Source organism: Pelophylax lessonae (assembly GCF_965119305.1).
Source record: "Pelophylax lessonae genome assembly, chromosome: 9".
Taxonomy (NCBI): Eukaryota; Metazoa; Chordata; class Amphibia; order Anura; family Ranidae; genus Pelophylax; species Pelophylax lessonae.
The window spans coordinates 224,364,319-224,390,680 of record NC_138776.1 but is presented as its reverse complement, the minus strand read 5'-3'; the positions used below and the strand labels follow the sequence as shown (position 1 = coordinate 224,390,680).

The 26,362-nt window shown below is 47.8% G+C and overlaps 1 protein-coding gene across 5 annotated transcripts in view; it reads left to right on the top strand.

The window, feature by feature from the left end:
• Positions 1-26,362, top strand: part of LOC309562497 (catenin delta-1-like) — a 707,773-nt gene that overhangs the window by 189,362 nt on the left and 492,049 nt on the right. For all 5 annotated transcript variants that reach the window (XM_082266730.1, XM_082266729.1, XM_082266728.1 and 2 more), the window contains 3 exons: positions 21,945-22,167; positions 22,315-22,510; positions 23,679-23,796. In XM_082266730.1, coding sequence (XP_082122856.1) covers positions 21,945-22,167; positions 22,315-22,510; positions 23,679-23,796 — 537 coding nt within the window. The remainder of the gene's footprint in view (positions 1-21,944; positions 22,168-22,314; positions 22,511-23,678; positions 23,797-26,362) is intronic.

The window sequence follows — 26,362 nt, the reverse complement described above, 5'->3', positions numbered from 1 at the left end:
GTGGAACTCTGGCAGGCGGACTATCTACATCGCCAGACTTTGGACCGAGGGGAATGGTCCCTACATCCGGAGGTGGTTCACCTCCTGTGCGCCCGGTAGGGGACCCCGGGCGTGGATTTGTTCGCGTCCCGTCTCCACTAAGTGGTGGTAAGTTTCGTGGCCAGGGCTCGCGATCCTTTGGTGAGGGCGTTGGTGGTGCCTTGGCACGGCTATTGGCTAATGTAAGAGGGGGGAGCTAGCCGTGCTGCTACATGTCCCGGTTCGTACTGCAGACGACCGCGACTATATCGAGTATATGCTGTTATCGTTTTTGGATCTTGTAAGTGTCTTTTCACTTTGTTTTACTAATAAAACTTGGAGGTAATGCACTATTAGTCCCTTCTTTTCTCTGGTGTGGACTCCTTGTTGGCATCCTTATCCCTGGAAGCCTGTAGATTCCCCAGACCGGGAAGTTGATGATCCATCCAAATTGAGATCCCATTCCATCTTGCTGACCAGTTGGATTTATCGGTACCACATTACACGCTTCAATCTCTCTCACATGTGTTAAGAGTCCACGCACATCACCGGGTGTCATCACAAAATTGTATTTTTTTGTCACAAGTCACGTTTATGGATTTGTTGCTGGGCAGAGGTTAAATCACTCATCCTTTATCACTCACTCCTCAACACCCATCATTCATCAGTTTGTTTTCCTGGAATGTTTTTTAGGAATGCTTTCTTCTGGATGAATAAGACTTTCATTTAAATTGTTGATTCAGAGGGCGTGGCCTGGAGCGGCATGGAATAGGACGTGGGTGAGAGCAGCTCCGCCGGCATACACTCCTTTCAACAATAATCCTGCACTATAAGATTCTGCTCAGCCTCCCCGACGCCCCCGCTCGAGCCCAGGACACCCTACAACATGTCCCCGCCGAAAAAGACACTGGATTCGGCCGCCAAGCTGGAGAAATTCCGCCGAACTGACAAGGACCTGCAGGCTCAAGATGGCGTCCAGGCGGGACCGGAGGCGAGCGGGACGGGAGCTGAGACGGCTAAGGTGCTGGAGGCTATCTCACAGTGCCAGGCTACACTGACCTGCAGGATTGAGGAGGTAAAAATCGATATATCTCTGGTCCGCCAGGACCTCCAGAAGGTGAGGGAGAGGGTGACTGAGACGGAGCAGCAGATCGGCTCTGTGGAGGATGCCCTGCCCCCCCTGCAAAACTCCTCAGATCGTCTTCAGCTTCAAGTCACTCAGCTCCTGCTCAAGCAAGACGATATGGAGAATAGGCTGAGGAGATGCAACATTCGGGTGATAGGTCTGCCTGAGGGGGCAGAGGGGGCTCGACCGTCGGATTTTCTGGAAAAACTCCTCATTGACACCTATGGCCGGGAAGCCTTCTCTCCGACTTTTGTGGTGGAAAGAGCACATCGCCTGTCTGGCAGACCACCGCCGCAGGGAGCCCCCCCCCCGCACCTTCATAGCTAAACTCCTCAATTTCAGAGATAGGGATACTGTGCTCCGTTTAACCCGGGAGAAAGGCAATATCCCCTTTGGGAACTCGAGACTAGCAATTTTTCCTGACTTCTCTGCAGATGTTCAGAAAAAGCGCAAAACCTTCCTGGAAGCAAAGCGTAGGCTCCGCGTCAAAAACATCAGGTATGCCATGTTGTACCCTGCCCGCCTCCGCGTGGAGGGAGACGACAGAGTACACTTCTTTGATGACCCGGAGGCAGTTATATCCTGGCTGGAACGTCTTGAGGCACGAGGCTGAGCCTTCCTCCTGCCTCTTACTCCTTGTTGTGCACTGACCCCTCACTGGATTTCCTGAATTCGTGTATTGCTCTTTCCCCTATCTGTTTTGGAGGACACCGCTATGTACCCCCTGGATTTTCCCTGCCTGTTGTCCTGGATTTGGGATCATGCTGGAAGGCACCTGTATCAGTGACACCTCGGCTCCAACGCGGGGAGGCTGTTCCTCCCCTCTCCCCCTTCTTTCCCCCCCCCTTTTTTTTTTACTCTCCTCCTGACTTTCATGGCCGGGACCAAACGTCTATTTGTTTGAGATTTTTTCACTGTTTTGCCCCTCTCTACCCGGCATAGGCAACCTTATCCTCACACCCTGGCGGAGTCACGGAAGTCTCTCACTTATTGTCCTAGACGCATGCACTGCTACCCAGCGAAGTTTCGCTCTTTATGTTTGCCTATGTTAGGCACATGCACCAGCCATCCCTCTGTCGCCGCCGTGCGAGGTGGGGGAGCCCTTCCCCACTTTTTCTGATGCTGCTCTGGTCCTTTTCCTTCTTCCATTTTTGGTGGGACTTGCAAGGGTTGTTTGGTTGGTTGGGGATTCCACATGCCCGCACCAGTTGGGGTGGGTGCAGGGCGGGGAGGGTGGGTGGGTTGTCTTTATTGTCATTCTATGCTCAGTTTTTTTTAGTTTTGAGGACCATGTATTGCATTTTTGTGTTTGTCTTGCCTATCCCTGTACTGCTGGGTATACTTCCGATTATTATTATTACTGACATGTGTTTTCCTTCAGCACTGCTAATAGGTGGATGCCTGGGCCGAGAGGCACCCACGGAGCTCCTGCACACTGTTATGTTAATTTCCCCCCCATGGCGCACCTTAAACTCCTAACCTGGAACGTCAGGGGCATGAGGGACAGACTCAAGAGATCAGCGGTGTTTGATGTCCTGAAGCGCCTCAGGGCTGACTTCATAGTCCTACTGGAGACCCATCTAGACGGCACGCTCCAGCGGGCGCTGAAGCGCCCCTGGATAGGCTGGACGTTCCATTCTATGTTCACATCCCACTCCCGAGGTGTAGCGGTCTTGGTTGCCAAGTCAGTGCACTGAGCTCCGGGGGTCCCTGATAGACCCACAGGGAAGATATGTGTTTCTGGAAGTACCGTTGTATGGTGAACCTTACTTACTGTTGGCCTTTTATGTTCCTCCTCCCTTTGCGGCCTCCATCCTGCTTGAGGGTCTGGACTTTATGGTGTTGCATCCCCGTATACCTGCGATTTGGTTGGGGGACTTCAACAACACCATGAATCCCAGCTTGGACAGGCTGTCTGCCCCGGGAGCTACATAGCCACTGCCCACGACTACCAGGTTTGCACGGTTAATGGCGGAATTTAATTTGCTGGACACTTGGAGGGTGAAATACCCCTCGCTCAGGGCATACTCCTGTTTTTCTGCCACCCATAGTTCCATGTCCCGTATTGACTTGATTTTTATATCTCCCTTCCTACTCCCTAGATTATTGGACGCGGGCTTCGTGGCCCGTAGCCTTTCGGATCACTGCCCCTATTGGGTCACGCTTCAGGTCCGCAGTGAACGGGTTCGGCCAGCCTGGCGGCTGAATGCGTTCTGGCTCTCCCTTATCCCTGAGGGGGATGACATGTCCGCCAGGTGGCAACAGTTTTTTGCTGACTATGGTGGTTCAGCCTCCCCCTTGGCGGTATGGGAGACCTTTAAGCTGCATGCTAGGTCCACACTGACGGCCACTATCAATTCTATCAAGGCAAATTCCGCTCAGGCTCACGTAGAGGCGACGGGGGCCCTGGCTGCCGCAGAGGCGGAGTACGCTGCCGACCCGACGCCCACGGGCGCAGATCGGCTGAAACTTTTGACCAGAGTAGTGGAACAGTTGGAATATGAGAAGGCCCGCAGGGCCCTTTTTTTCCAAAAGCAGAGGTTGTATGAGCACGGTGAACGAGCAGGCAAATGTTTGGCCTATCTTGTGCACTGCAATGATAGACCCCCGGTAGTGATTACTTTACACCCCCCGAATGGACCCCCTGTGTCTGATCCTGGGCAGGTAGCGGATCGTTTTCGGGTTTTTTTTAGCGATCTATACACCTCTACCGCACCGACCGATGACTCCCCGATTTCCTCATACCTGTCCCCGGACGTTCTTCCCCAACTGACGGTAGAGCAACTAGCGACCCTTGAGGCTCCGCTCTCACAGGAGGAGATCACCGAGGCTATGGCCAAGTTTCCCAGGTCTAAGTCCCCGGGCACAGATGGGTTACCTATAGAATTTTACTCCACCTACTCTGAGGTACTGGTACCGCATTTACTATCTATGTTTGAAAACGCATTCGAGTCTTCCACGTTACCTCCCTCTATGCGGGAAGCCCTGATTGTCTTGATCCCCAAGCCGGGTAAAGACCCTCATCAGCCCGCCTCTTATCGTCCGATTTCCCTGTTGCAGGTGGACGTTAAGATCCTGGCCAAGGTCCTTTCTATCCGCCTGAACAGGGTCATACTGTCGCTTGTCCATGCGGACCAATCGGGCTTTATGCCGGGCAGGAATACCTCCTTCAACCTGAGGCGTCTGTTCATGAATCTACAGGCTGATCACGATAATGCAGGTTCCAGAGTGGTTGTGTCTCTAGACACGGCAAAGGCATTCGACTCGGTTGAATGGGGCTTCCTGTGGCGGTGTCTGGAGGGATATGGCTTCGGCCCCAATTTTATCCAGTGGGTTCGTATACTTTACCAGGCACGATGGCAAGGGTATTGGCTAACGGGAGGCAGTTGGATGGGTTTCCTCTTACTAGGGGTACCCGTCAAGGCTGCCCCCTCTCCCCCCTCCTCTACGCGTTGGTGGCCGAACCACTGGCGATAGCGATTCGGTCCCATCCTGATGTGTGCGGCCTCCGAGTGGGTGGCCTTGAGGAAAAGATAGGAATGTACGCAGACGACACCCTGCTGTATCTGGCCGACCCGGGTGCCTCCCTCTCCACTGCATTGACTCTTATTGAACATTTTGGCCGCTTTTCGGGACTACAGATTAACTGGGATAAGTCTCAAATTCTGCCCATTGACGATATATATTCCTTCCCCATTGACCCACGTTTCCCTTTGCAGGTAGTGAACCGCATTAAATACTTAGGGATCCAGGTGACCAATTCTCCAAAAGACTACATACCAGATAATTTACAGCCACTGTTTGCATTGTTAAAGGCCAAGACGCAGACTTGGGCGCGTCTCCCGTTGGGGGTGCGTGGCCGCATTAATCTTGTAAAAATGGTATTACTCCCCAAACTTTTGTACATTCTATGGCAATCCCCAATTTACCTCCTTCTCAAATTTTTCCTTCAGATAGACTCTATCCTTAAGCCCTTTATCTGGGGTTCCAGTAGACACAAGTTGGCCTGGCGAAAGCTTAAGAGTCCCACTGACCTGGGAGGCATGGCTCTCCCCGATTTTAACTCCTACTACTTGGCTTCGCAACTGTCCCACTTTTTCTATCTTCATAGCTCCGATAGGGAGAGGTTCCTGGCCCTCCTCGCTCCTGCCTGGGCCCGTGCATCTGCAGATCCGCTGTCTTTGATCCTAATGGGCATACAGGGGGCTGAGTCCTGCGGGGACAGGACATCCATGCTGTTTCAGTACCGGCGGGTCTGGGATGTTGTAGCCACTAAATTAGGTCTTCCGGCACTACATGCGCATACGCCGTTGTGGCATAATGTCAGCCTCCCCGAAATCGCTTCCATCCCTGATGCACATGTATGGGCCCAGTATGGAATCACATACCTAGCACACATAGTCGCCAATGGTGTCCTTAAATCCTTTGACGCTCTGAAGGGGCAATACGATCTCCCTAATCACCTGTTCTTTCGCTACCTTCAGCTCAGACACGCCTTCTCTGCTCAATTCCCCCGACCTGTTCATGACTTGGCCCCGGTTTCGGTTTTGGAGGTGTTGATGGGGTCTGAGTCTAAACAACTTATTTCCCATATGTACAATGCCCTACTTGACACTGGCCCCGAAATTCTGTTTACTGGGGATACCCCCTGATGTTAGCACAGATAAATACACCATCCTGTTTTTACATGAGACACTGTTTCTTGCCAGAAAATGTATAGCACGCCGCTGGATGAGGGACTCACCCCCCTCTTTCCAGGACTGGCTCCGGGAGGTCAATGCAACTCTGCCCTATAAGAAACTGGTCTATACCCATAGAGGATGCACGTCCAAATATAACAAGATATGGGATAGGTGGGTCCAGGCTCCGGAGACGTGTGTGTCACCTTGATGATGCTGCTTGTCTGCTCAGTCCATCTGTCGGGGGTGTCGCGGCTGCCCCTCATAGTTGGGACGGCGCTGCACCTACTCTTGCCTATAGTATAGGGATGCACCGAAATGAAATTCTTGGCCGAAGCCGAATAATAATGAAATGTTTGACCGAAGGCCGAATACCGAACGCGGTGTTTCGCATTTTTTCCATTTATTTTGCCAATTTTTTGTCCTCTCTCTTGTCCTCTCGTGTGTCTCTCTCTCTTGTCCTCTCACTCTCTCTCTCTTGTCCTCTCATGTCTCTCTCTCTCTCTCTTGTCCTCTCATGTCTCTCTCTCTCTCTCTTGTCCTCTCATGTGTCTCTCTCTCCCTAAATGTTACTGTAGGGAATGGGATTCAGTGCACACTGCAGCCTTGTACCATAGGGTTAATGTTAGTTACACTGTAGGGATTGAGAAGGATGCTGGGAATGGAAATCAGGAAGCATGCAGGCAGCCTTGTAAATTTTAATTGCAGATACAGGGCACTGGGCAGGTCAGGGTTAATGTGGTAACATCAATTACTCAGTGACAGTCAGTCAGTGTCAGTGTGGACTCGATCAGATTATAGTGACAGTCTCTCATAGTGGTGGTAGTAGGAGGCTGGAGGTTGACTAGTAGGAGCCTGGAAAGGAGCACAGCCGCATACATACATTACTCACTCGTGCACTGCAGCCCGCCCCACACATTCAGTGAGTCTTACTCTCCTCCCTAGTTTTTTCAATGGCACATTCAGGAAGCCAATCACGCCGTGAGTAGCGGCACAGCGGAACCAATCAGGTGTGCAGGCAAGTGTCCCGGCTTCACGGAAGTCTGTGAGTCCTCCTCCGAGTCCCTTCCCCCTGTAAATATCATGACCTCGGCGATATGAATATCGCCTATGGCCACAGAACGATACTCGATATCATATCGACTATCGTTCAGCCCTATTGTTCGGCGCAAAATTATTCGGCCTTTTGACTTATTCGGCCGAATACCGAAAGTGCCATTTTTTCTATTTTCGGCCGAATAATGTTCGGCCGCCGAATATTCGGTGCATCCCTACTATAGTATGAGATACATGTCAGATGTCAGTATTCGCTGTGCCCCTCAGCTTTTCTTGTCGCAGTGATGGATGTTTTTTTTTTATGGTGTTAGTCTGATACCTGTTTATTAACCCAGCTGTATTGTTCCTCTTACATTTTCATGTTGCAAGTGTGCATACTTTTGTGTATTTAACTTTATGACGTATTACAATAAAGACTTTGTTGATTTAAAAAAAAAAAATTGTTGATTCATTTTGATATTACACATATGGACATTTTTGTTCTCTTGGTTTATATTAGCGCACTTTTTAACTTATTTCATATGTTACTCAGTTTTTTGCATTTATAATTATTCACAGTGCTGCTTTTACAATCAGTCATATTGGTTCGTGCACCTTTTTTCTATTCAGTTTATCGGCTAATGTATGCCTTTCCTCCGATTCCACTGTTATCCAGGTTCCAGGAACGGATGTCAGTCATTCTGGTGGGCCTGGATGGTCCTGGTACGCGGACGTCGTTCAGATGGTTGTCGAACCTCGATGGCGGCTTCCACTGCGAGACAATCTGTCTCAAGGACCGATCTTCCATTCTGCTTTACTGTTGCTGGCTTTGTCGGCATGGCTGTTAAAAGCCAGGTCCTGAGGGATGCAGGTCTTCCTCAGGCGGTCGTCCTTGCCTTGTAAGGGGCTCGCAAAGCCACTTCAAGGCCTTTTTTTCGCAGCACATGGAAAGCATATTTCGCTTGGTGCGAAGTGCATGGTTTTTACCCTCGTTCCTTCTCGGTGGCGAAGGTCTTGGCCTTCCTGCAGAAGGGCGTGTATCAGCATCTGGTGCTGACTAAGGCCAGGGTCTGTTGTCGGCCTTGGCCGTCTTGTTTCAACGACCTTTGACGTTGCTTTCTTTTGGTCCGCACCTTCATTCATTTGGCTCACCCGAGGGGAGCTCTTGCTTCCAGCATTTGGCTCACCCGAGGGGAGCTCTTGCTTCCAGGGGACCTGAATTTGGGTTTTGTCAGTATTACAATAAACCTCTGTTCGAGAACATCAGGGGGATATCTCTTTCTGTGTTGTCACAGAAAGTTGCTTTTCTGATGGCCATCACGTCGGCTCGCAGAGTGTCTGAATTGGCGACCTTCTCCTGCCACTCTCCTTCTGCGAACGAGTCAATCTTTTCTTCCCACGGTGGGTTCTTCTTTCCACCTCAATGTGGATGTTGGGTTTGTCTTTCTCTTGATGTGGTCCGGGCGGTCAAGGTCTACCTGTCCGCCACGGAGTAGATTCGGCAGTCTGTTTCTCTATTTGTTCTTCCTGAGGGACCTCGGAAGGGATTGGCCGTCTGCGCGGCGACCTTTTCTAAATGGATCAGACAGGCGATTAAGGCTTATTCCATCAAGGGTCAGGTTCCTCCTTTCCCGGTAAAAGGCTCTTTCTACTCGAGCCGTTAGTGCCTCTTGGGTTTTTTCGCCATCAGGCGTCTGTGGCTCAGGTGTGCAAGACGGCGACATGGTCGTCAGTGCACACTTTCACAAAGTTTTACAAACTTGACGTTTTGGCATCTTCGGATGCTTCTTTTGACCGCAAAGTTTTAAGTGCGGCAGTTGTTTGAGGGGACATTGTTTTTAATGTCTTTCCCTGTTGGGGTTTTTTTTTCTGGGTTTGTTCCAGTTTTTTACTGTGGGCTCAGGTTGTTACTAGCCCAGTTATTTGCGTTACCTTCTTATCTGGTTGCTTTCCCACCCCTCATACCTGCACTGCTTTGGGGATGTCCCATTAGTGAAGGCTAATACCATCGGGCGGCAGAGGACGTAAGAGAAAATAGAATTTCTCTGTCGCTCATTGACAGACGTAGTCCTCCTTGATTAATATCAACTCGGGTTATACTGCCTTCTACAGGAGTAGGACTAGACAGGAAAGAAAACGTTCTGGCCACACCCTAGGGGCAGTCCCAGAGGGTATATCCTCTCACTTCCTGCTACAGCAAATCAGTTTTTTTCTGTCTAGTTAGGAGTAAGGACCTAGATTCCTTGCTAGGATCTTCGGTCCTGGCAGGATTTTTTTTTTTAGAAATACTTTTTTAGACAGCTTTTTTTCTCCAGTGTTCCTGTGAGATCTTCAAGCAAGTACGCTGAAACTGGGCGACGGGCTGGATGTTGAGATCCAGTGGTCACCCCAGTTCAGCCTACGAGCGCGTGCAGGCCATAGCTCCGCGCTGGGTCGGCCGCGACATAGTCCCACTGGACGGGGACTGACCCTGCGAGTTAAACATCTCGCCTGGACGCCAATGACCAACAGAGTCACGTCGTCCGTATTGGTCGACAGCCCCCCCACCCCGGTGGAGAGGGGTTCTGTCAGGAGTTGGCGCCCGCCTGGTTCCGGTATGGTGAGTAGAATGTTCCCCCTCTCCCCCTGTTGGGTTTGTTGGTGGACGCGGGCCCCTCTCTGGGATGGTCGGACACTCAGTTTCTGGGTCTCCCCTCTATCCTATAACAGGTCACAGATCCCCAATTTGAGTGTGATTTTTGTGAATAGAAACCAGGAGGCTTGGTTTGGGAGCTGACTATCTAAAGTCACTATAGGACTGTAAGGGTGACTAAAGTCAGTGGCAGTCTAAAAGGCGTTAATATTGAGGTATAGAGGTATCCTACCTGTCTAGTGTGTACACAGGCCGATGCCTATGCCTGAGTTACTGCAGCCACAGATCGCCATCCCTCCAGAAAGCCGGTCACTTCCACAGGCCGCACAGCCTCCCGCAGGCCGAGGACACCTCCCGCAGGCCGAGGCACTCCCGCAGGCTGCACAGGCCGAATGCACACCTCCCGCAGGCCGCTGCTAGCTTGCAAGCCGCCGCTATCCTACACAGGCCGCCGCCATTTTCCTGCAGATCGCACGAGGCCGCCATATTGGCGTAGCCTCGTGTCTCCAGCATGGGGGCGGCCATGTTTGAGGTGACCAAACACCTCGTGGAGTAATTGGGAGGCGCCGGAAGGCCTGTAAAGGGGCGGAGCTGCCTCCTTGGCCCAGGGAAAGCAAGCCAAAGACTTCCTGTCTGTAAAAGACAGTGCTGGAAGCAGGTTGATAAGAAACTTCTGTGCATCAGGTGAGCCTTGGGGTCTCTCTCTCTCTCTCTCTCTCTCTCTCTCTTTCTGAGGGGTCCAAGCAGGTAGACTGAGGGGCGCTACTGCGCTGGGGGACTAAGTTAAAAAAAAAAAAAGTTTTTTTTCTTGCAATTTTTTTGTTTGCTGGCAAGTGTCTTGTTACATGAACCCTGCCACACATGTATCCCCACCTGATCCCCTCAGGGTGGCCGCAGGACCCTCCAGTACCCCACTTGTGATGATGCATTATCAGCAGTTTTGGAGTCTTTGGTATCCCGGGTGAAGGTAGCCTGTCAGGGACGGGGGTCAAGAAGAGCGACCCCCGCCTACCCCTATGTCATCTGATACCTCAGATACGGATTCTGAGCTGGTCATTGCAGTCCCTTTTTCTGGGGTTGTTGTCTCAGGTACGGTCTCCTCAAACAGTAAGGAGGACGCTTCTGCCTCCGCCATAGCACTAGAAGCGTTGGTGGAAGCACTAGTTGTGTCTGTCCGGGAAACCTTAAATCTTGAGGTTACACCGGCAGAGGTAGCTGAGACTCGTATTCCTTTTTTGGTACTAGCAAGCCTACCAAAATGGTGAAGGGTTTCCCTTGCCCAAATAGGGTCGTCCGTAAATGAGCCCTGCTATTTCCAAACGCATTGCTAGGCTATCATTTTGAGGAATCCCTCATTACAAAGATGGACGGTACCACCAATAGTGGACTCACCGATTTCCAGACTAAATAAAGCCACTGTTATCCCGTTGGATTGACAGAATGGGCCCCACCCATCTCTAGGGTGGGGGGATGTTTTCACCGGTTTCCGGATCCAGGGCTTTCCAGAATCCCGGATAAAGGGGTTCGCAAGGTCATATGGTCGGGATACAAGATCGAGTTTCGATCACTTCCACCGGTGCGATTCTTCCCTTCCAATATTCGACATCCCCGGGTCGCTTAAAAAGCTTTGCGGGGGACAGCTTGATACAAGAAGCAGTGGTAGTTCCCATTCCTTGGAGGAGTTCTAGTCGAACTTGTTCACAATGCCCAGGAAAAAGGGCTAGGTGCGTCCAATTCTGGTCTTGGAAGAGATGGAGTCCGTCCATACAGTGGTGGCCTCCCTGCATCAGGGGGATTTCCTGGCGTCCATAGACATTTAGGATGTCTATCCTCATATCCCCATCTTCGCAGGACATCAGCGTTTTCGTTGCTTTTCCCAAAGATCATCCCTGGTTCCCACCAGGAGACTGAACTATCTGGGCCTAATTTTGGATACATCCTTGGCAAGAGTGTTTCTCCATGCGGAGAAACTCCAGAAGATTCAGTCAATGATTCGGATGTTGCTGTCCGTCAACTGGCTGGGATTGATGGTCACCTCCTTAGAGGCAGTACCGTTTGCCCAGTCTCATACCCGAATTCTCCAAAGAGGAGATTCTTCTCATATGGAATCGGAATCCCGATTCCCTGGACAATCGGATCCGATTGAGTGAGCGGACCAGGGAGGCTCTGGTCTGGTGGCTTCGGTCTCCGATGCTCAGCCAGGGGAAGTCATTTCTTCTGATAAATTCCAGGTTACCGATAAATGTGTTTGGAACTGAGAGCGATCAGAACTTGTCTGATTTACTGGACCTAGCAGCTCCAGGGCAGCCCGGTTCGGATCCAATCGGACTATGCCACGGTCATGACTTATGTTGATCACCAAGGGGCACCAAGAGTGCCCTGGCGGCCATAGAAGTGGCCAACATTCTTATTGGGGGAACAGTTGTTCCAGTTCTCTCCGCGATATTTATCACGAGGGTGGACAGGCAGATTATTTCAGCCGTCAGATTCTGGATCAAGAGGAATAGTCTCTTCATCCAGAGGTATTTCACCAGCTGTCCCTTCATTGGGGCACCCCGGATATGGATCTGTTGGCAGGTTGGCTCAACAGGGCTCGCACCCGCGATCCTCTAGCGGACGCAGCAGACGCGCTGAACGGCCTGTAAAGGCAGTATCAGCTACTATATGTCTTCCCCCCCCTCTCAAATTGCTGCTGAGATTTCTCCGCAGGATAGAGATGGAGGGAACTCCAGTTATCCTGGAAATTCTAGGCTAGCCTCGTCAAGCCGGTCACGCCGACTTGGACAGGCTAGTCGCTGTCGCGGACACTCCTTGGAGACTTCCTCTCAGGGAGGATCTGCAGTCTCAAGGACCGATCTTCCATTGTGCTTTACAGTCGCTGGTTTTAATGGCCTGGCCATTGAGACCCTGGTACTGAAGGACAGAGGGTTGTCGGCTTCAGTTATTCCTACTCTAATTAAAGCAAGGAAAGAACTGGCTGCATTATCATGCCATTCCCCATATCTTGTGGTTCATAGGGATAAGGTAGTTCTTCATCCGAAGCCATCCTTTCTTCCTAAGGTGGTTTCAGACTTTCATCTGAATGAAGATATTGTGCTACCTTCCTTGTGTCCTCAGCCCAATCATCCTCGGGAATATGCGTTGCATTCCTTGGATGTGGTTCGGGCAATCAGGGTATACCTGAAGGCTACAGAATCGTTCCGTGAGACGGATTCACTTTTTGTGATCACGGATGGCCCAAGAAAGGGGTTACCTGCATCTGCCGCGACTATCTCCAAATGGATCAGACAGATGGTGGTACAGGCTTATTCTATTAAGGGTCGGAATCCTCAGTTCCCTGTTAAGGCGCACTCCACTCGAGCGCTCAGTACTTCCTGGGCCTACAGCCATCAGGCGTCAGTGGTCCAGGTGTGCAAGGCGGCTACCTGGTGGTCGGTTCATACCTTTACAAAATTTTATAAAGTTGATGTGATGGCATCGGCGGATGCCTCATTTGGCCGCAAGGTTTTGCAGGCCGCAATTTGAGGAGACCGGTGGTCTACCTCAAGGTTTTTTTTTCCGTTGGAATTTCAGTTGAGTCTCATCGTGTGATTGATGAGCCTTTAAAACTTCTAGTTGGCACCGGTTTGGCCTTCTAGATTGGATTTTGATTTCCATTTTCCCACCCCTCATTTGTGGCACTGCTTTGGGACGTCCCGAGTTGATATTAATCAAGGAGGACTAGGTCTGTCAATGAGCGACCGAGAAAAATGGATTTTTGTAAAATCTTACCGTAAAATCCTTTTCTCTTAAGGTCATTGACAGACGTAGTACCTGCCCCTCTGTTTTTGAGTTGGGTTGGGTTAAATTCTCTAAACACTGCTTTGTGATATAACTGATTTGCTGTAGCAGGAAGTGAGAGGATATACCCTCTGGGACTGCCCCTAGGGTGTGGCCAGAACGTTTTCTTTCCTGTCTAGTCCTACTCCTGTAGAGGGCAGTATAACCCGAGTTGATATTAATCGAGGAGGACTACGTCTGTCAATGAGCTTAAGAGAAAAGGATTTTACGGTAAGATTTTACAAAAATCCATTTTTTTGTAAGAATTTACTGTAAAATTATTTTCTGAGTCCTCTGACAGTCGCCGCCCCCACCCCTCTGGTTTTTGTATCTGGGGGTTGTTGCCTTCCGGTACTGCTTGCTACAAACTGAAGTAATATCAGATTGGGTTCCTGGTAATGGCTGTGGGATGGCCCCCTAGTGGCGTGCTGAGGTACAATTTTTTTTTTGTATTAACCTAATGATCTGCCTAGCATGCTCCTGCAGAGTGCGTCATTACCTATTAGTGAAGGCTAATACCATCGGGCGGCTATTGTCAGAGGACTCAGAGAAAATAATTTTACGGTAAGTTCTTACAAAAATTCTATTTTTTCGTGCCTCCGGGGCGGAAGAAAAAGGTAAGCCATTCAGAGCTTCTGGAGGGACTAGGAAGCCCTGGGGCAAGCCCAAGACCAGTCAATCCGGTTCTGCGTACAAGTCTTCTTCCGCATGAAGGGGCGACCTCACCCGTTTTTGGGGTGTGGGGAGGTCTGCTCTTTCAGGAACCCTGGACTTCCTTCATTCACGCCAAATGGGTTCACAAACTGATTTGTTCCGGGTACAAGATCGAATTTCGGTCCCGACCGGCGGACAGGTTTTTGCAGTCAAATCTTGGCCTGTCTCCGAATCGTTTGAAGGATCTCCGGGAGGCTGTGTAGAATCTCCTTGTTCAAGGAGTGATTGTACTGGTCCCTCTGCAGGGACGTTTTCAAGGTTTCTATTCAAACCGGTTTACGGTGCCCAGAAAGGAGGGCTAGGTGCGTCCAATTCTTGACCTCAAGGCTCTGAACCGCTTTTTGTGTGTGCAGAAGTTTCGAATGGAGTCCATTCGGTCGGTGGAAGCATCTTTGAATCAGGGGATTTTCTGGCCTCCCATCGATATCAAAGATGCGTATTTGCACGTCCCCATCTTCGAGGGACGCCGCAGATTCCTCCGCTTTGGGGGGGCAAAGGAGCATTTTCAATTTGTGGCGTTACCCTTTGGTCTCGCTAACGCTCCCAGGGTTTTTATCCAAGGTCCTGGCCCCAGAAACTTGGGATATCTGGACGATCTCCTGTTACGAGCAGACTCTCGGATCTGTTGGGCGACCTCTCAATTACAGTTCAGAACCTTCAGGAATTTGGGTGGACGCTCAATTTTAAAAAAATCTGCTCTGACGCCCTCTATATTGGTGACTCATCTGGGGTTAACTCTAGACTCCACCTTGGCGATGGTCTTTCTTCCCTTGGAAAAGCTTCAGAAGTTGCAAGGGGTGATCAGGTTGCTGTTGGAAACCGATCGGTCTTCCCTACGGACTTGCATGAGAGCCCTGGGTCTAAAGGTATCAACCTTTTTGAGGCGGTTCCCTTTGCTCAATCTCAAGGCCTCTGCAAAAAGATTCTTGCAAAATAGAACAGGGATCCTTGGTCGTTGGACCAGAAGATACGTTTGAGCCATCTCAAGAGGTTGGCTCTATCCTGGTGGATCCAGGCGCCAGCGCAAGTCTTTCCTGCCGCTATTCTGGATGGTGGTGACCACGGACGCCAGCCTGTTTGGCTGGGGTGGAGTGCTGGAGAAGCTCTGTGCCCAGGGGACTTGGGATGACAGAGGAGTCTTCCTTGCCAATCCATATTCTGGAGCTCAGAGCAATTAAGCTTTGCCTTCAAAAAATACAAGGCTGAGGGGTCATTGGCAGCATTCAAGCATTACAAAGAGTGTAATAAGAAATGTAAAGGCGAAATCAAGGCGGCTAAAATAGAACACGAGAGACATATCGGAAGAGAGTAAAAAGAACCCCAAGAAATTCTTTATGTATATAAACCGTAAGAAAGCAAGGCCAGAACACATTGGCCCCATAAAAGACTAAGGAAATCTGGCCACAGAGGACAGAGAGAAGGCGAAAGTGTTAATCTTCACAAAAGAATTGGGGGGCTACACTAACCCAGCTTGTAATGCTAAACTAAATACTACACCTCAGGAAGTACCGCCATGGCTAACAGAAGATAGACTTAGAACTAAACTAAAGAAACTTAACATAAATAAATCACCGGGACTGGATGGCTTGCACCCGAGGGTTCTTAAAGAGCTTAGCCAGGTGATTGCCAGACCATTATTCTTGATCTTTAAGGATAGTTTACAGACGGGTATGGTGCCAGCTGATTGGAAAAAAGCCAACGTGGTTCCAATATTTAAAAATGGGGCCGAGATATATCCTGGGTAACTATAGGCCGGTCAGCCTAACATCAGTAGTCTGCAAGATTTTGGAGGGGATGTTAAGGGACCACATACAAGACTTTAGTAATGAAAACGGTATTAGTAGTGATCAGCATGGATTCATGAAAAATCGTTCTTGCCAGACCAATCTATTAACCTTCTACGATGAAGTGAGCTGCCATCTAGATAAAGGAAGGCCTGTAGATGTGGTGTATCAGGACTTTGTCGGGAACGGTGTCAAATGCCTTTGCAAACGCTTACTTTACAAACTAAGGAATGTAGGTATGGACCATAGGGTGAGTTCCTGGATAGAGAACTGGCTCCAGGGAAGAGTCCAGAGGGTGGTGATTAATGGGGAATACTCCGATTGGGCGGGTGTGGAAAGTGGGGTCCCCCAAGGTTCTGTACTGGGCCCAATACTGTTTAATTTATTCATAAATGATCTAGAGGAGGGGATATCTAGCACAGTCTTGGTATTTGCGGATGATACTTAACTAAGCATGCCAATATCTTCTATGCAGGATGTGGAAACCTTACAAGCAGACCTGAACAAAATAATGGGGTGGGCAACTACATGGCAGATGAGGTTTAATGTTGAAAAATGTAAAGTAATGCACTTGGGCGTCAGAAACACGAAAGCAAGCTACTTACTAGGGGGGAAACCTTGGGGGGAATCTAATGCCTCGTTTCCACTGAGCGGAACGGTTCAGGTCGGTACAGTTTGGAAGGGTTAGAATGGTCCGTCTTCAGGTGAGCGTTTCCACTGCAAGTCGGGCCACCAGGGACCATGCGGGGTTTACACCAAATGAGGTGTTTGTTTTGCTCTTTCATTTGATGTGAGCATTGAAGTTTTCCTGTCCGCCAATCAGTGAACTAACCGTACCGTACCATTTCCTATGGCCCTACATCTGAAGCAGGACCAGGAATGGTGCGGTTTGGTTCGGTTGTATGGGCCACTTTCATAATGGAAACACTCAAATTAGCGTACCGAACCGACCCGATCTGCTCAGTGGAAACTAGGCCTTAGATGGAAAAGGACCTAGAGGTACTAGTGGACAGCAGGCTTGGCAGTGGCATGCAATGCCAAGTCGCTGCAAGCAAAGCCAAAAGAACACTGGCATGTATAAAAAAGGGGATTCACTCCAGAAATAAAGAGATTATTCTCCCACTCTACAAGACTCTGGTCCGGGCCACATCTGGAGTATGCTGTCCAGTTTTGGGCACCGGTCCTCAGGAAGGATGTGCTGGAACTGGAAAGAGTCCAGAGAAGGGCAACAAAAATAATTAGGGGAATGGAGGACATCAGCTATGAGGAAAGACAACCAGCACTGAACTTATTCTCTCTGGAGAAGAGACGCTTGAGGAGGGATATGATATCCATGTACAAATACTGTACTGGCGACCCTAGCATAAGGAACAAACTTTTCAGAGAAAGGGAATACAATAAGACACGTGGCCACTCACTAAAACTAAAGGAAAAACGGTTTAACCTTAAAATACGTAAGGAGTTCTTCACTGTCAGAGCAGTAAGGATGTGGAATTCGCTTCCACAAGCAGTCGTATCAACAGGGAGCATCAATAGTTTCAAAAAACTATTAGAAAGAAAGACCACAACATACAGGGGTATACAATGTACGTTTAACAGCAAACACACACACACACACACACACACACACACACACATCATAGGTTGAACTAAATGGACTGATGTCTTTTTTTTCAACCTCACAAACTTTGTAACTAATAGACCTTTGCCCTCCTCACAGCTCCAACAAAGACTTTTCTCATGCTAATTACTCTTTTTATAGTCTGGTATACCAGAGACCACCCACAGGATGTAATCATTCCTCTTGACCACTGACAGGTTTTGTGAGTGAGGTCACTTCCCCCCACAAGCACATGGTTCATTGAATATGCGGCAGCCATTTTATATCTAAGAAACTCACTAAACCACCTGTGGGTGAGAGATATTATTACACATGTATGGGAACATTTGTCATGAATTAGTTAAAAATCCACAACTGATAGAGGTTATACCCCCAGGGACTGCCTAGTGTCCTGCTCCTGTAGGGGGCGGTATTACCCTACTGATATGCAGCAGAGTACTGTGTCCATCAATGAACCTAAGAGAAAAGGATTTTATGGTAAGTCAAAATCCATTTTTTTTTTTTAACCTTCATTGACATCAAAGATGCGTATCTGCACATCCCTATATATGGGGGACACCAGAGGTATCTCCGTTTTGCGGTGATGGAGGAGCACTTTCAGTTTGCAGTGTTACCCTTTGGTCTCTCTTCCGCTCCCAGAGTCTTAACCAAGGTTTTGGCCCTGGTGTTGCCGTTGCTGCGCAAAAGAGGGATTGTGATCATAGGATATCTGGACGATCTCCTGTTGAGAGCAAACTCCCACCTAGCCTTGTTGGGCGATCTGTCAATCACGGTTCAGACCTTTCAAGAGTTCAGGAGGATCATCAACTTCAAATAATCTGCACTGACCCCGTCGGTGTGAGTGGATTACCTTGGACTAATTCTGGACTCCTCTGTAGCGAGGGTCTTTGTCCCCGGGGACAAACTGCAGAAGTTGCAGAGAGAAATCCAATTGCTTCTGGAAAGCATTCGCTCTTCTCTATGGACATGCATGAGAGCCCTGAGTCTGATGGCGTCTACCTTTTTGAGGCGATCCCCTTCGCTCAGTTTCATTCCAGGCATCTGCAAAAGGAGATCCTTGTCAAGCGGAACAAGGATCTACATAGTCCTTAGACAGGATACTAAGTTTTGAGTCGACTCACGAGGTCAATGCTCTGTTGGTGGCTTCAGTCGCCTGCCCTGAGTCAGGGCAAGTCCTTTCTACAGCTGCTGTGGATGGTGGTCAACACGGATGCCAGCCTGTCGGGCTGGGGCAGGGTGCTTGATGACCCCTGTACCCAGAGAGACTGGTCGACAGAGGAGTCTTCTTTAGCAATCGATGTTCTGTTACTCGGAGCAATAGGGATTTGTCTGATCTATGGACAAATTGACTGCTCTGTCTCCTGTTTCGGATCCAATTAGACAATGCCACGGCTGTGGCCTACATCAATCATCAAAGGGGCACAAAGAGTGACCAGGAGGTGGCCAAGGTTCTGACGTGGGTGGGTGGAAGGATAGGTTTCGGCTCTCTCCGCAGTTCACATTCTGGGAGTGGGGAAATCAAATTACCTGAGCTGTCAGGTTCTGGATCACGGGGAATGGTCCCTTTTATTCTGACGTATTTAGTCTCCTTTGTGTCCGTTGGGTGACTCCAGAGGTCCACCTGTTTGCATCTTGGCTAAACAGAGGTGTAAAGGTTCATTGCCAGAGTTCGAGATCCTCTGGCCGAAGCCACAGACTCATTGTTAGCCCCTAGGAGCCAGTATCTGCTGATTTATGCCTTCCCTCCGATACAGCTGTTGTAGAGGTTTCTCCGCAGGATGGCGGTGGAGAATGTTCCGGTGATTCTGGGTGCTCCAGCCTGGCCTTGTCGGTCTTGGTATGCAGACCTTGTAAAGATGGTCGTCGTGCCTCCCTGGCGGTTGCCTTTTGAGGGAGGATCTGCTGTCTCAGGGGCCGATCCTCCATCCTGCTTTAGGGTCGCGGTTTTTAACGGCATGGCTGTTGAAGGCCAGGTGCTGAGAGATGGTGGTTTCTTGGAGTCTGTGCTTCCTACCCTGCTGAGGGTTAGAGCAGCGACTTCCAGAAAGATTTATCCTCACACGTAAAAGATGTAAATTTCATGGTGTGAATCGCAATAATTGCACCCTTGCCTTTTTTTTTTTCGGTGGCTAGGGTCTTGGCTTTCTTGCAGAAAGGAGTTGAGCAAAGGTTGGCCTTGGGCATGATCGAGGGCCAAGTGTCGGCTTTGGCGATGTACTTCCAACGCCCGTTGGCTACTAATACCTTGATTCACACTTTTCTTCAAGGGGTGTGTCATAAGGCTCCTCCGAGACGATCTTCCTTGCTTCTGTGGGATTTGACTTTGGTTTTGTCTATTCTTCTAAAATCTCTTTTTGAGAATATAGGGACATATCTCTGCCTTTGTTATATTAGGTTGCCTTTTGGTGGCTATTACTTCTGCTCGCAGAGTGTCTGAGTTGGCGGTGCTTTCCTGTCCACCTTATTTGGTCGTCCACAGAGAGAAAGGGGTTCTCCGACCTAATCGTTTTGTTCTTTTTGCGTTGGTGTCTGATTTCCATTTAATTGAAGACATTGTTTTGCGTTCACTCTGTCCTAAGCATCCCTAGGAAATTGCCTTGCACTCTCTTGATGTGGTTCGGGCGATTAGGGTTTACCGGTTGGCCACAGAGTCTTTTAGAAAATCAGTCTTTTTCTTTTTTTTTGTCCTTACTGAGGGATCTCGTAAGGGTTTGGCTTCGTCTGCTGCGACTATATCCAGATGGATTAGGCAGACAGTTGTACAGGCTTATTCATCGTAGGGTCAGGTTCCTCCTTTCCTTGTGACAGCACGTCCTACCAGAGCGCTTTTTGGCCTTTTGGGCTTTTCCTCATCGGGCCTCTGTTTAGTAAGATTGGTTGGCATCTTCAGCAGTCTGCAAAACTTTGCGGTCAAGAGACTTCTTGCTTTTCTCTTTCAGGGGTTTAGATTTGCTTTCTATGGGTAACCTCCTGTGGTTCCTTGGTGAGCTTTTGTTACCGAGTTGGCTATATTTAGCTTTTGGAAAAACGTTACCTGTTTTTTCTTTTCTTTTTTTTGGTTGCGTTATTACCACCCCACATGCCTACACTGCTTTGGTACGTCCCTAAGGTATAAGAAGCATAAGAGCTGCGTCTGTCTGACGATAGAAAAATAGATTTTTGTAAGAACTTACTGTAAAATCCTTTTCGGTGGAATCCATTGACAGACGCATTGCCCGCCCATCTGTTATGGGGATGGTTTGTGTCTTTTTCACTGCTTGCTACGAAACTGGTTTGAGGCAGAGCGTGTGTGGGATTATGCCATGAAGCACAGCCCCTGTAAGCATGTCAGTGAATTTTTTTCCTGCCTAGTACTACCCCTGTAGGGGGCAGCATAACCCTATGTTATAAGAAGCATAAGAGCTGTGTCTGTCAATGGACTCCATTGAAAAGGATTTTACAGTAAGTTCTTACAAAAATCTTATTTTTTTTCTCATACGGGAACAGAAGGAACGATTTTCATTTTAATTGTACCTTTTGTCGTACAAGAATCTTCGTACATTTCTATCCTTGGTTCTGACTTTCTGTGAAACATCAATGGAAACCGGCCGATCGTTCTCCCAATTTTTAATTATAGTTAAATAAATTAAATTTTTAAATAGTGTGCAAAGGGCTTAAGGTTCTTGAACAAACCTCTGAGGGCTTCACAGAACAGCTGTATTTATACAAAGAATAAATTACAAACAGGTGGACACTTTACTGATTAGGTGACTTCTGAAGGCAATTGGTTTCACTAGATTTTAGTTGGGGTATTGGAGTAAAGGAGGCTGAATAGAAATGCACACCACGCTTTTCAAATATTTATTTTTAAAACATTTTGAAAACCATTTATCATTTTCCTTCTACTTCACAATTATGTGCCACTATGTGTTGGTCTTGGTCTATCTATCACATAAAATCCCAATAAAATAAATTTCCATTTTTGGTTGTAACATAACACAAAATGTAAAAAAATGCTACGCACTGTGAATGTGAAATAATAATAATAAAAAAAAAATCAAGTGTCAAGCATAATCTGATATTAGTGTGTAATATATGTGTTTTTGTTTTTTTGCAGCACTTAGATTGAGGATAAGGTGTGTGTTTTTGTAGGTTTCATTTATTATTCTATGATATTCTATATCACATGTGAATATTGATCGGTAGTGTAAGTATTAAGCATTGTGCAAGATCTCTTTGCATTTGTTTTTGTTTTTTGTGGGTATGTGTGAAACATAGTGGTGTTAGTTGAATAGGGCTATATTGCATAATTATTTCAAGGAAACTGTTTGTTTTTTTTTTTTTTTTTTTTTTAATAAATTGTAAACATTATAGATATTTGGGAAATGTCTGATAACTGTAAACTAATCTGAAATTAATGAAACTGCAGTTGCCTCTTGTATTTTCTTTTTTTCCATTTTTCCATCTCGTTAGCTCAAAGTACACTGATATTGCCTTTGTTCACTCTTATTATCATTTTTTTTTTCCCTCTTTGAAGGTTTGCCGCCTACGTGGAATACCACCTCTGATCAGTCTCCTGGAGGATTCAAGGGCTCCTGTCAGACTTGCCGCATGTGGGGCACTAAAGAATCTCTCATATGGCCCTGCACGTGAGAACAAAATGGCAGTAAAGAATTGTGATGGAGTGCCAGCTTTGGCAAGACTCTTACGCAGGAGAGGAGAGGGACAAGAAGGGAGAGAGATGGCAGAGTGTGTAACTGGTGAGTCAGGAATTTTGTGCAGGTTTTAAGAGTTTGCTTGTTTCCTATAATGATAGCTTAAGGGAAAAATATAAAGGATTTCATATGCCTTCGTATATGTTATTATTATTATAAGTTTAATTTCCTTTATTTTTAAATGTTCACTAGGCACTCTTTGGAATTTGTCTTCTCTTGACTCTATCAAAATGGAGCTAGTGGACCAAGCCCTATACACTTTGACTCAGGAAATCCTGGTCCCCTATTCTGGATGGAAAAAAGAGGGAGGCGCAATAAATGTGGAGGATGGAAAATCCCAACATATTGAATGGGAACCGTCTCTAATTAATACAACAGGGTGTTTGAGGTAAGCATGCTGAGAGTTTGTGCCTGAATTGAAAATATTGAGCCTGTAAAAGAAGATGTTATATATTTGTTTTAGCGGTTCCAGTGGTCCGTGTGTAAAAACCCATTCATTGCTGATACCTGGTCGCTGCAGTTTTGACAGCACTTTAAAGTGTGACAGATGTGTGGTGCTCCTGCCATGCACTATACAAGCCTGTGGGAGAAATTACAGTCTGTGGAAGGAAGAATGGGTATTCACACACAGCAATAAGTTTGCAACAGTTGTCAGCAACATTGAAGATTTTTTTATCATTTTGCTAGAGATGTGAGATTAACCTTAAATGAACCACATCCCACATTTTTCTCAGAGAATACATGACCGGATTTGTTAGGTTCTCATCAACAAAGAAATAAGACATTGTAGCTAAAAACAGCTTTCTATTTAAAGCCAAAGTTAAAAATATTAAAAGGAAAAAACATGACAAATTCATACGGTCATTGTACAGAGGTTTCATACGGTCATTGTACAGAGGTTTCCGCTCAACATGTTTCACCACAGTTTTTTTACACAAATAAGGACCCTAGCAGTCTGCAAAAATCCATATGAGATACCATTATACATTTGTTGCAATATAGTACATTTTTTACTTTGTATTTGTACTTTATTGCAACTAATGCATAATTGTCTCATATGGATTTTTGCGCACCGCTAGAGTCCTTATTTGTGTAATAAACTTGCAATGTTCTTTATCTGTAGTGTTATGTACAAGGCGCTCTAAGTCTACTGAGGAAGCCACAGTCGTGGTGAAACCTGTTGAGCGGAAACCTCTGTACAATGACCGTATGAATTTGTCATGTTGGTTTTTTAATACCTCTTTTTAATTTTGAATATTTGAAATAAAAAGCTGTTTTTAGCTATAATGTCTAATTCTTTGTTGATGAGCACCTAAAGAAAATCCCGTCATGTAATCTCTGAGAAAAATGTTAGCTTTTTATTACACAGGCCACCAGACAGTCAAGTATATAGTACAGTATCACTTTTTACAGATTGCCTTTATTTTTATTTCAACTCTGTAGTGACAGGGTAAATTTAGTGAAGTTTATTTAAATATTTCCTATACAGCATTACCTTTTCAAAGTTAAATTTTTACAAAAAGAAAAAAACAAACATAAAAACCTTGTCATTCTAGGAATATCTCATCTGAACGCTCTGAAGCACGCAGGAAAATGAGAGAGTGTGAGGGGCTAGTGGACTCTGTAGTCCACGTATTGCGGTCAGAGGTTGGTCATGGACATGTTAACAGCAAGGTACAAATACACGCACCTCTATAATTGAAATTGTGTTTGTATATAATTACTGTAAAAAATAATAGACCTTTCTCTATCGTTCATCGACTGACGCAGCTCCATATCTTCTTTAGACCATTGGGTTATGCTCCTCCAATCAGGAATAGTACACTAGGCAGGAAAAAGGTTTACCCTGCCTATGGGGCTGTTCCTGCAGGCATAACCCCACACACACTGCTACAGCTGCCAGTTTATTTCTGCCTAGTTTAGGGATAGGACCTAGTTCCCTGCTGGGACTTCGGTCTTCAGTCTTCGCTATTAATAGGGAAAGTATTTTTGTGATTTTTTTTTTTTTTATTTTTCACGAATTAGTGTTCCTGGAGAACTACAAGCAACAGCTGGCTGTGGTTTCAGACTGGATATTCTAGATCCTTATGGTCTCCCAGCCTGGCCAGCGGGCGTGAGTAGGTTATAGTCTAGAACTAGGCCTCGCCATCATAGAGCCCCGATGGATGGGGAAGAGCCTGCGAGTGGACAAGTCTCACTGGGACGCCATCGACCTGGAACGCCCTGAATCGCAGCGTACCCCCTTGCTTGCAGCACCCCCCACCCCGGGTAGGAGGTGGACTGTTCGCAGTGGTTCCCACCTGGTACCGTGGTATGGTGAGTAATAGTGTCCCTCCAATCCTCTGGCGTTCTTGGGGTAGACGTGGGCCCTCTCACTGGAATAGTCAGACCCTCTTGGCTCCCTCGGTTCCCCTGGCCTCTGGGATATTAGGCCTATCTCCAAGTTCTTTTCCCCTACTCATAGTAGGTCCTACCTCCAGGGGGCGGAAATACTGCGGCCGCGGCAGCGTTTTTTCTGTGGGAGTGGCTTTGTTCTGGTGGGGTCTCTTCCTAGTGACCCTCTGATGCCTCTTGTCTGGAAACCCCTCTGGGGGTCTGGAAGACCGCATGGCGCGCCGTGGGGGGGCCACCATTTTGCTGTAGATTCATGCTTTCTATTCTTCCCATTCAAATGCATGGGCAGCCATTTTTTGTTCCCCATAGGACTGCATGGGGCGGCCATTTTCTTGTAGTCCACGATCGTTGGATAGGCAAACAGCATGGCATAACAAAATTCTTGCAATGACTCAGGCTGGGATTCTATTTCCTGTGTCAGAACGTTTAACTTTCTGTTTCACAGAATGTGTGGTCAGTCTCCTGAGCAGTTTGGTAACGTCCCACTCTATCAGATTGGATTGGGACTAGGTATTCCGCTAAATTAGCGCCAGGATCACGATTTACTGACTTTTAAAGTGACACTGCATTATTTTCATCACAGTGTAATATGGAGTCCCAGCATACTATTTCACCTTCAGACCCCCTAGGAGCCTGCTGTGGAACCTTCTGTCTGCGCTTACAGCAGTTTTTGTTAGAAAAAGGTAGCTTTTGTATGTAAAAGTGTTGCTAGCCGCAAATGTCCTCTGCCTTCACCCCCCTCGGTAGTTTCCTTTTAGATTCTGAGGCAGATATGGCTGCCTCAGATGCACCCCCACCCTGAGAGGTCGGTGTCTTAACATTCTGATGGTGAGGAGGAACTGTCCTTGTCAGCCGCCACGCGGGAACGTGCTTTGGTGGAAGCACTTAGTTTCAGTGCGGGGAAACTATAAAATTGGCAGATGAATCTACAGCGTCGGGTTCGCCGTAATCCTTTTGCAGATGCAGTTTCCGTTAGGTGGACCGTGCCACCAAAGATGGATCACCCGGTTTCCAGGCTGAATAAGTCTATTGTGGTTTCCGGTGGAAGAATCCCTGGCCACGCGGACCCTGTGGATAGACAAGTGGAGCCTCTGTCCCGCCAGGCTTCCAAAAAAGGCTTTGACGGATCTTCCCTTTTTAGGGGAGAGGTTGTTTGGATCCTCTCTGGATTAGTTGATCAAAGGCCTTACGGATGGGAAAAGTACTCTTCTCCCTCAATCCTCTAAGGGCAAGGCACCACGTCATAGATGGGGGCCTTCCTTCACTGCTCATTAGCAGCTTTTTTGTACCTCCGGGTCGCAAGAAAAAGGAAAGCCGTTCAGGTTTTCTAGGAGTTCCAAGAAGCAATGGTCAGGTAATTCAAAGACCGACCAGTCTGTATCTGTAGACGAATCCTCATCTGCATGAAGGGGCGCCCTCACCCACTTCTGGGGTGGGGGGAGGTCTTCGCGTCTTTCCGGAACCTTGGACTTCCTTGATTCAGGGCAAGTGGGTTCACGAACTGATCCGATCAGGGTACAAGAACTAATTCCGGTCTCATCCGTACGACAGATTCTTCCCGTCCAATTGCAAGGGGTGATTGTGCCAGTTCCTTCTCAGGAACGCTTTCAAGGGTTTTATTCAAACCTGTTTTCTGTGTCCAGAAAACAGGGCAAAGTGCGTCCAATTCTGGATCTCAAGGCTATGAACCGCTTCGTGCGGGTTCAGAGGTTTTGCATGGAATCCATTCGAACGGTAGTGGCGTCACTACACCAGGGAGACTTTTTGGCTTCCATAGATATGAAGGACGCATATCTACACATCCCTATTATCAATTTGTGGCGTTACCCTTTGGTCTCGCCTCCGC